The following is an 11,504-nucleotide window of genomic DNA, read 5'->3' on the forward strand; positions in this document are numbered from 1 at the left end:
TATTAAAACATAACAAACTAGCAGCCAGAGCCGCGTAGGCATACTAATAAATGGCAAGTATTTTATAAATGAACTGGGGCCTTTGTTTCTTTTCTAACGAAGTTATTGGGTTACATTTCTCCAGTCTGGGCTTATTTTAATCTTTTTATTTGACAATGAGATCCAGTCCTTCCCCCATTCTGTTAAACAGTGTTGTTTTAGACAGCGCCATGGTTTATGGAATGTAATAAACACTGCTAAATATTTAACAGCACGTAAATATTTTAGAGAGACCCAGGAAGGTTTAGGGATGGAGTTTAAGCTCTGTGAGGCATAAAGAAGACAAAGGCTTGGGCCGCAGGAAGCTAAAGAGTAGTGCTTTAAAAGAAAGAGTCTATTGCAGGGGGGAAGAATGTATTAATCTTAATTCTTAGCAGGATGGTAGCACCAAGATCCCCAGTGTGCTAGGTGCTGTACAAGTGCAGTGACACTCAGTGCCTGTCCCGAACAACTTGCAGTCTAACTAGACAAGACAGACAAAGGCTGGGAGGGGACAAGCAGGCAAAGTTGACTTACTCAGGGTCACAAAGTAGGTCAGCGACAGGAGCAGAACCCAAGTGTTTTGACTCCCTGCCTAGTACCCTGGGCACTAGACCGTGTTGCCTCTCAAGGAGCCTCTCCCTCCTCTCTCTCTGTGTGGTGGAGGAGGCCCTCTGAGCAGGGACTGCCCCCTTTCTGCATAGAAAGGAGACTGTCAGCTGCAGGGCACTGTCCCTCTTCCCCCCCCCCCAGACCCAGCACAATGTGCTCCGTGGGCCTGGGGGCTGCCCAGGGAGGAGAGATGGGCTGAGCCAAGGTGAGTGTCAATCTCCCTCTTGTGACTGTGGAGTTTACAAGGAACGGCTAATATGACCTGGGTCTATAGTGTCTTTTCCACACAGCCCCCTCTGCAACAGGGGTTCCTCTTAATGGGGAATCCCAGGGTAGGTGTGGCCAGGAGGAGTCCTTGCTAGGGTGGCACTAATGGAGATGCTAGGGACCAGAACTGGCATAGAGCCTCTATAAGGTTAGTGCTGGCCTCCCACTGACCCCTGGGATCTCTGCAGACCTCAGAAAATTGGAGGGCCTGGGGGGGATGTACCATGACAGGGCGCACACTCCACATCCCTGCCTTGTGGAATGTGTGAGGGAATCTCCACAAGAGATGTTTGCAAAGACTTCCTCCCCTGGCTCCCATCCCATGCATTTTACCACATCCAACGCCATCATTTCCTATGACCAAATAAGGCTTTTTAGTTATTATTGGCCTGAGTCTGCTCGCGCTTACACATGCGCAAATCAGGCTAACTCCACCACCGTCTAGAGCGTGATGCCAGTGGGAGAGAGATGAGAACCAGGCCCGCTGGTTTAAATGGCCATACAGTGGACAGCTTTATATACTGAATGCTGTTTATTCTAACTGCCTCTGCACCACAGATGTGCCTGCCACTTTGAAATGGTCCCCCTTGCCCCAGAGCGCTTACAGAACCGCTATTCTCCTCCATTGTTTGGGGAAGTATTAGAAATCAGTGACCTCCCAGCCAGAAGAGACTAAAGCTTGCAGTGAAAAGAGAGGAAGGAAGGATGCTACCATGCAGTCACCCCAGACTTCTCCAGGTTGAAGAAGAGATGCTTGGACAACTTCCCCGCCTTTGTTGGCTACGCTAGACAGAAATGTGATGCATTAACTAGGATTAGAAGCATATGTAGGGTGATCGCATGCACAGAGTTGGACTGATTTCTACATAAGGGGGGTCAAGAAGGAAATGCCCCCTTCCCTGGGGGACATTAGTAAGGGCCTTGGGGTTTCGCCTTCCTCTGGAGCATTGAACTGGGATCATGGGTTGGGCATATCCCACAGCAATTTCCAGTGTCAACAAGGGGCCGTGGGAATTGCTGGAGCTCTGGTCCTTCCCATTTTTTCTACATTGTTCTCTGTCATAGTTTTCAGTGGTTTCGATTTCAACGGCGGTTTCTCCAAAGCCCCACTAATGGTACACCCAGAGCAGTGTAAGGACGGCATCTCCCTACACTGTTTGTGGGCCTGAGTCTACACTCTGTTTACCCCACTTTATTTCCACTGAACTAAAACTGGTGCATCCAGGTGGAGAATCAGGCCTATCTGTCTGTGATGTACCCAATAGCTGCTAAAGTCACATTACCATCTTGTGCTCTATCGATTGATTGAGATAATTTTATATAAAGGATTCAGAGGTGAAATGCAATGGAAAGACAAGCCAGCCTGACAGAAACTTTTAGGTCTTACTCACATATTGCTGAGAAAAATCTCCTCATTTAGGTTTCTGAGTGACCTTCACGGGATGGGAATTTTGCTTGTGGTCATTTGCAGATACTATCACAATTGAAGTGAAAGTAGGAAAAGGGAAATGTTAACATCTTGTTCAGGACATGGGATTTCACAAGCTGTGGGGTTCTGAGAAGAGATCATTTGATTCAGCTGCTTTTGCAGTCCAGTCATCTCCACCACTAAGAAAACCCTATTTTTAAAACTCAAGCGATTAAAATAACAAAACAAAGAAACTCTCCATCTCCTTCCTGTTCGTTACTTACAAAACTTAGTCTCTTTATCTTAGAAGCCTATTTACATAATGTAACAGATTTCAGTGGCTCCCCTTAGATGGTTGCTTTGATTAACCAAAGCGCAGCCCGCTGGGATTTTTAATTGCTGGAATTTTCTTTGAACTGTGCTGCAATGGAGTTTTTACTTTGGGCAGCGAAGCACTTTCTTATTTCTTCAGTAAAAATGTTTCAGATCTAATCTTTTGGTCAGGAGATAGGTGGCATGCACTCACCATTAGTAGGTACATAGATGAATAGATATGGGCAGAAATTCACTTCACATTAGACAAAAAGAAAAAAAAAGGGTTGTAGCTGTGATTCACTGCCAATATGAATGTGAACTAGAGGGCGCTATGTTCTGCTCACCAAATTGCCTGTGATGCCACAGTCCCAATGGCTTATTTTGTAACTGTCTGGAAAGCAAATGTACTTTAAATGGAGGGTGGGGGCGGGGAGCTGAGAGATTCATCTTGGATAAAAAAAAATCTTTAAAGCACCTAAGTGATGTAGGCTCTAGACTACCAGAAGCTGGGACTGGATGACAGGGGATGGATCATTTGATAATTGCCCTGTTCTGTTCATTCCCTCTGAAGCATCTGGCACCGGCCACTGTTGGAAGACAGGATACTGGGCTAAATGGACCAGTGGTCTGAGCTGGTATGGCTGTTCTTATGTTATTATGTAAGCTCCTAAGAGAAAAGCATTTCCCTCTTGCAATAACAGGGTTGTATCAAATATAATCTCACAATAACCCGGCATGCAGGAGATTAGAAAGGTTGTGTGCATATGGATGTCATAGATGTAATTAAAATCATGGGTTAGTTAGTAAAGTCTCACTGGGAAAATCTGTAGGAGAAGGTTCTGCAGGGAGGAAGGAAAATGCACCAGGTTCCCCTTGCAGTGTTCTCCCCAAATCACTCCATCAGAGATTTGCCCCATGCACAAGGACCAGGGAGGCCATCCACAGATCCTGAAGGATAAGGAGAGACCTGGGCCTCCCACTGACACTGGGCCTCCCTGCCCCCAGGCAGCTGGGCTCCATTGGACCCACACTACCAGAGGCATCTTCCATCAGTGGCTGCCTCTGGAACTCACCATGAACAGGGCTTCCACAGCCTGGGGGAAAGGCAGAGAGATCAGCATAAAGCTGCATTAACTTTTACATGATTTCCCTATGGATTTAGGGGTGGACAATATATACACCCCAACCCATCACCCCCTAGCCCTGTAAAGGGCCTTGCTCAGGATCCGGGGAATTCAGGAGGGGAGGGTGCTGTGGGGGCAGCTGATCCTCCCACCTTTCTGGCTGTAGTATGATGAGTGGAACTGGAAAAAGAGGTTTGGGTTTCAGGAGGAGACCAAGTTTGGTGGGTCACCAGAAGCTGTGGAATGCAAGCTCAGGCCAGATTGCTACTAAACAAACAGAGTTCTCTTACTCTACAGGTAATATGCCTTCTATGCATGCTCAATAAAGATCTCTTTCCTACAACTCTGCCTGTCTGCTGTATCCCTTATGGCTAAGGAAAGACTGAGAGAGCTTCATGTAAATCTTGGTCGGGCTAGCTGGCCCCATGCTTTGATAAATTTCTTTTCTAGTGTCACATCCTAGATCATTTAACACTAACACTTGAATGTACTTTTCACCATCTATGCAGTTTGTTTACATTTGACTTTGCACTCTGCTGGAGATTTAAACTAGACTGGTGGGTTCAACTTTGGTTTCTCATCAGCTTTGCTTCCTGGTTCTCGTGCCTTAACAGGTTGCTGTTACATGGGGATTACCTATGATAGAGGGGAATGATTTAATTAAAAAGCAAACACACTCTTGTCAGCTGGATGCTTGCCAATTTTTGCATTGTTTTGTTAGTGGCGCTGCACAGATTATTTTTTTGCTCTTGACATTGGTTGTACAGTTTGTCCTTTGGTAGCATTGCTTTGCCTTTTTAACATAAAGGTGGTGATGGGGAGCTGTGATATAGGCAGATCCCCTTCACAGCTGTTGGTTTTCTTGTCTTGGCACCTCAGGGTGTGGGCCATGGGCGTATCTCTCATTGCAGCCGCCCCATCCTTCTGCATACAGAATTGCAATCAGCTGGGGATTAGTTAGAAATAGGCTTTGCCTCAGAAGTTCTGCTTCTTACAGTATTACATATACTGTGCAGAGCTAGGCAAATGTCACACAATGTTTTGCTGAGTATTAACTTGAAATGAAAACTGAATTCAATTGAGTTCAATGGAACCACCCTATGCATGTGACTAAGGCAAGCAGGTATGGCTTTTAATGTCTAATATTTGAGGTCTTTTCCATTTGTTTTTAACTGAGAACTTTGTTCTGAGACTCACGCTCAATTGCGTACTATTGTGATTTTTGCATAGGGTCTGTTTTCATATAGTAATGCCTGTTTTGGAATATAAAGGAAACGTGATTTCACTTAAATTAAAAAGAATCACAAATATCTCTATTCATTTTAGATTTTATAAAACAAGCCCATCCCTCCCCCTTCCCCTTCTTATAAACAAAACTGAGATTTGGATCCTAAGCAAAGTGGACAATGTTCCTTTAAATATACAAAATGCTACTCAAACACTGTGACTCAGACTACACATACATTTCAGAGTACATATAACATTACAAACAATTCAAGGTGTGTTTTCAACCTATTATGGTGTTATCAGAACCACTTCATATGGGTGGGTGCATAGCCTTTTACCTCAGCTGCATTATACCTGCATATATTATACACATATATATATATAAAGAAAATTAAACTTGGATAGGGTTAATGGCCTGATCCTGCAATTTACAAAGTGTGGCAGAGCCGTGCTGAGGTCAGTGGGACTTGCCATGGTTGTGGAGAATGTTGTAAAATGCATGGTTGTAACAAAATCATAACCACCTGAAAATCCGCACCTAAGGAGGATGCTCCACAGTAAACTCAAGTGACTGGTGAAGAAAGGACCCAGTCGACAATAGTACACATCAAAAAAAGACACTCTAGCCCTAATCCTCCAGGCAAACTCAGCTGGGCTTTGGCCTGAGTAGAAGACTACAGGATTCAGCTCCACAAGTGAAAGAATGAGTATCAGCCTTTACCTGGCAATTTCCTCTTTCTGTTAGTTTGTATTTTAAGCAGATACAATTTTTCTGATATTGAAGAGCAAGTGTTTCCTGTCGGGTTTATGAGGGCCATTGCTTTACCTGAGAGAGGAAGATGGTCTCTTGAATACACATTTAGTTAGTTGTTTGGAACACGTTATTTACAGAAAGCAGCACTGTTCTGCTCTTTGTTGAGGGCAGAGTCAAAGAAGCCAGAGAAACTAAGGGCCAAATCCTGCTTGCCTAGCTCACCTGATTACTCCCACTGACTTAGTGGGCTGGCTTCCATGAGTAAGATGACCAGGATGTGGCCTTAAAAGCCCAGTTCTGTAACCTTTGCTCACAAGAGCAGTCCTTACTTGCTATGAGAGTTCTCAGCCCTTACTCATGCCAGTAGTCCTACTGGGGTAAGTATGGGCTGATAGTTAAGTGAGGGTTGCAGAATTGGGTCCAAATTTATAATATATTCATAGATTTTTAAGGCCAGAAGGAACCTATATGACCATGTGATCTAACCTCCCACATAACACAGACCAAAGAGCCTCCCCCAATAACTCTTGTACCAAGCCCGTAACTTCTGATTGAGCGATAGCATATCTTTTAGAAAGTCTTGATTTAAAGACTCCAAGTGAAGGAGAATCCATCACATCCCTATATAAGTTGTTCCAATGGTTAATTCCCCTCACTTTAAAATGTGAGCATTATTTCTAGTCTGAATTTGTCAAGCTTCAGTTTCCAACCACTGGATCTCATTCTACCATTTTCTGTTAAAGAGCCCTTTATTAGCAGCAATCTCTTCCCTGTGTGGGTACTCATAGACCTTGATCAAGTCACCTCTTAACTTTCTCTTGGATAAACTAAATAAATTAAGTTTATTTAGTCTCTCACTAGAAGGCATGTTTTCCACACCTCATATCATTCTTGTAGCTCTTTTCTGAACCCTTCCCAATTTTTCAACATCCTTTTTGAAGTATGGACACCAGCATTGGACACAGTATTCCAGTGATAGTCTCAATAATCCCATATACATAAGGTATACCACCTCTCTACTGCTATTTGATATTCCCCTGCTTATACATCCAAGGATCACAATTGCTCTCTTAGCTACAGCATTGCACTGGGAGCCCATGTCCAACTGGTTATCTACCATGATCCCTAAATGCTTTTCAGAGTTGCTGTTTTCCAGGATACAATCCCCCATCTTATAAATATGACTTACATTCTTCGTTGCATTTTGCTGTGCTAAAACATATGTTGTTCAAATGAGCCCACTTCACCATAGCTGACCTGGTCCCATCACTAATGACACACAAATTGGTGGAGTGGTAATCTGCAAATCGTACCAGCAATTATTTTATATTTTCTTCCAGGTTACTGATAAAGATGTGGAATAGCAATCGTCCAAGAACAGATTCTTGTGGGACCCTGATAGTAGCATCCCCACTGGATGACAATTTCCCATTTACAATTGCTTTTTGTGATCAATCAGTTAAACAGATTTTAATCCATTTAATATGGGATGTATTGATCTTTTTTTTTAAATGTTGATTTTTTTCATCAGAACGTCATGCAGGACTAAATGCTATACAGAAGTCCAAGTACATTATGTCAACACAGTTACCTTTATTAACAAAACTTATCTCATTCAAATACCATAACAAGTTTGTTTATTTTCCATAAAACTATGTTGATTAGCATTGGTTATATTATCATCCTTTAATTCCTTGCTGACTGCATCTGATGTTAGCCTATCCATTATTTTGCTCAGGACTGATGTCAGACTATAGTTTCCAGGGTCATCCTGTTTACCCTTTTAAAATATTGGCACAACATTTGCTTTTTTTCAGTCCTCTGGAACTTCCCCAGTGATTCAAGATTTGTTAAAAATCAGCTATAATAGTTCTGAGCGCTCCTCAGCAAATTCTAAAAGAATATTTTTGGGTGCAAGTTATCCACTCCTGATTTTAAAACATTTAACCTTAATAATTGCTGTTTAGCATCCTTCCTAATTACTGATGGAATAGAAAGTACTTCTTTATCATTGTAAGATATGAATACATCCTCAAGATTCTTTCTGAATGCAGAACAGAAATATTGACTACTTCTGCCTTTTCTGGACCAGGATTGATAACTTTACCATCTTGATCTAGTTTTTGAGTTATGCCATTACTAGAATTTCATGTGTTCCTGATATATTTAAATAACTTCTTCTTGTCCTTTAATCAAACTGGCCACCGATTTATTACCTGATGCTTTTAGCTTTCCTTATCAATCACCTGCATTTACTAACTGCCAATTTGTATTCATTACTATCAGCGTCCACATTTTTCTATTTGCTATATTTATTTATTGTTGATTTCATCTTTGGTTTATGACTGCAGCAGTGTGAGGGTATTTGTTTTTCACTTAATAAAACATTCTTAAACAATTTCTAATTATTCACATTTTTATGTTTAAATATTTCCTCCCATCCAATTTTGCTCATAATTGTTTTCAGCTTTGGGGAATTGGCCATTTAAAAGTACCAAGTATATTATTGGTGAGGACTATATTCTGTTTGCACATAGTAAAGGAAATTAAATTGTGATCACTTGCACCTACACAACAATCAGTTTTTAGTTTGGTTATCAATTCATCTTTCCTCATCAGAATGAGGACTAATACTGAACAACTAAGTTAGTTGCATTATTTTGTGTATTAGAAAGTTATTGATAACTTTTAGAAACTCCAAGTATGTTTTACCAGCGTTGGCATGAGACCTCTAGCATATATCCATCAGACTGAAATCCCCCATGATATTGCACTTTTTCTTTCCACACATTATTGATAGATGATTAAGGAGCTGCTCTTTCTGTTCCTTGTTCTGATTCGATGGTATATAGCAGACCCGCCCCCTCTCCCCAGGACCCTGTCTTGTGATTTATCAGTTAGTGCATTGATCCATAAGCATTTCAGGTGCTGTCCTTCCGAACTGTCAGTAATCCTAAAGAAGGTAATACACTCTCTCCCCTTCTGTCCATTCTTTGTTCTAAATCGGGAGTTTCCAGTGATTTCAACATTTCAGTCATCTGAATCTCCCACCAGGTTTCACTAATACAAATCAGATCAAATTCCTTTCAGAAATTAGTGTTTCTAATTCTTTTTTTTTTTTTTTTGTCACCCAGGCTTCTAGCACTTAGTATTTTAGTTGGCTCTCTGTTTAGTATTCTGGTCTATCACACACAAGAGCTGGAGCTGACACCTTGGTCCAGTCTCACATTTTCCAGACAGATAGGAAATGAAAATGCCACAGAGAATAAGTTCCTAGGAGAGAGAATCCCCCAGAGAATAAGTGGCACGACGCACTCCAAAAGGCATCCTAGCCACATGTAAGGCCATGTTTGGTATTTGTCTCTGGTTGTGCTGAATCAGGGGAAATTAAAATGGGAGACTCCAAGAGCTTGAAAAGATGCACCAAGAAGAATAGAAAAATAGTACTTAATGGTTCTCATTATGGTCTGTTGTGTAGGTACAACCTGAGCATTGGTTCCCACCCTTTGATACCACTTTACCATGCAGAGAAACAGTTCTCAAAATACTTTTCTGCCCCGCACAATGGCTTTGCTTTGAATTTCTTTACACATTATCTTAAATGTTGTTGTTTAAAATAAGATCCAATCCGGTTTTGTGGGTAGGTGGATCATTTCAAAGGGAATGTTGCTCAGTTTCTAATTTAAATGTGATGGGGTGTGTGTGTGTGGGGGGGGGGGTATGAGTGTGCAGATCTCTCCAGACCCATATTTAAGAACTTTGGGGCAAATTAAAGTCTAGGGGAGGATTTTTGGACAACAGAGTTGTATATAGAGCCCTGTGTAAATAAAGGAAGATCTAGTGGATTCTTACTCATCTCTAGCTGTATATATGCACACAATTTATACTGAATTAAAATAGGTTGTGAATAGTACCCACATCTATTAACCTGACTTCACTCATGTTTATCCCTTCAGGGAGACAAGGTGGGTGAGGTGATATCTTGTATTGCATCGACTTCTATTGGTCAGAGAGACAAGCTTTGGTGCTTACCCAGAGCTCTTCTTCAGGTCCTTTTGGGAATATTATGGGCCTTTTCTCTAGAGCAGTAGCAGGAACTTGTTCAGTTTCATTAATCCCTCATTGAGATGTTTAGCTACAATCGTGTGTAATCAGCCCTTAAAAATGCCAGGGCTTCCTAGCTAACATGACCTTGTCCCCTCACTTCCTGGCCCTCACCAAACTGAGTGTGCTTCAATATATCACATATCAGGCTCTTACTAGCAAGCAGGACATTTCAGCACCTTCCCCGTGGACAGCGCCCAGCCCTTAGCATTGATCTCTCACCTACACCTGGCACTTGCTCTCCTACTGGCACCAAACAATAGCCGCTGACCGCTCTTCTGACACCAGCCAGCAAGCAGTGAACCCACCCTGGGCACGGTGCTCCTAGACCCGCAGCAGCGAAGCTCCCTCCCTTCCTGCTGCCAACTTATCCCACATAGCCAGGGAAACCCACTCCCAGCCTAGTGCCACCAGCTCTGAGCCAGGCAGGGCCCCACTCTCTTCCTGCTGCCACCTGATCCCATCCAGTCATATAACCCACCCAACCTCCACGGGCATCAAGCTCAAACAGCCGCCTCTCCTCCTGAGGCCCCGTCCAGTCTAGCAAACACCCATCTGCCTTTGAACACCCCCCCATCCACCCACTCACCCCAAATCCTGTGCTGCCATGAAATCTTCATCTGACTGACACCGAGCCCCTAAAGAATCAATCAATGCCACATCTCCTCCTGCCCACTCCCACCCCCAGAGAGATCCCCACACACACACACCAGATTGCTCCCCCTGCCCATCCCACTAACAAAAGATCCCCATCCCCAAAGCCCCTGCAGTACCCAACCTCAGCCTAGGCAGGCAGAGCCTGGCTGCCCCTGGCACTGATGGCCCCTTGCCTGAACGGATGCCTAACAACGAGCCATTGCACCTCCATCCTGCCCTGGGCTCTCTCTCACCAGTGACCTCTGCCATGGTCCTAGCCCTGCCAAGCCAGCCACGTAGGGCAGCCCTGCTCGCTAGGTGCCCAAGTAGGGTGACCAGGTGTCTGGATATTAGGGGCTTTGTCTTATATAGGCAACTATCTCCCCTGAAAATGTGTCCCCATTTTTCACCCTTGCTATCTGGCCACCTTAGCCCCAGGCCCAGGGCTGGTGCAATCCAGCTTCCCTGCGCCCCGGGCATGTGGCCTCCCCGCAGAACAGGCCGGCTCCGATGCAGCCAGCATCCTCCCTGATGGCCCGGCGCCAGCAAATTCAATCGCACTGAAAAATACAGGGGCGGGGAGCGGGGGGGGGGGGGGGACTCACCGAACATCTGGATGTGCCCCTTGGTGATGGGGTTGAAGCTGCCGCAGGACAGCAGGATAACGTGGGTCTTGGTGGTTTCGGTCATGGTGCTGCTTTTCTGCCAGCTCGCTCCAGCCTCTTTTTGTGTCTCGATGTGTCTGCAGAGGGAGGAGGGAAGCGAGGCGCAGCCGGCGCTGTGGGCTCCAAGGAGCTGAGCCAGACGCAAGCAGCATCTCTCCCCTCCTCCCTTAACGCTTTCAGCGCCAGAGAGGGGCTGCTGGAGACACACACACAAAAGAGAGGGGCTGCTGGAGACAGACATACACACACACACACACACACACACACACAGGGGCTGCTGGAGACAGACAGACACACATACACACTCTCAGCAGAGAGGGGCTGCTGGAGACAGACAGACAGACGCTCACACCCTAGAGAGGGGCTGCTGGTGC

General features: G+C 44.3%; 1 protein-coding gene across 1 annotated transcript in view; it reads right to left on the reverse strand.

The window, feature by feature from the left end:
• Nucleotides 1-11,155, reverse strand: part of LOC112113468 (nicotinamide/nicotinic acid mononucleotide adenylyltransferase 2) — an 81,325-nt gene extending 70,170 nt beyond the window's left edge. The window contains exon 1 of the mRNA XM_024209758.2: nt 11,071-11,155. Within this exon, the coding sequence (XP_024065526.1) occupies nt 11,071-11,155 (85 nt within the window). The remainder of the gene's footprint in view (nt 1-11,070) is intronic.
• Between the last annotated feature and the right edge of the window lie 349 nt (nt 11,156-11,504).

Source organism: Terrapene carolina, unplaced genomic scaffold (genome assembly GCF_002925995.2).
Source record: "Terrapene carolina triunguis isolate 2854851 unplaced genomic scaffold, T_m_triunguis-2.0 Scaffold211, whole genome shotgun sequence".
Classification (NCBI taxonomy): Eukaryota; Metazoa; Chordata; order Testudines; family Emydidae; genus Terrapene; species Terrapene triunguis.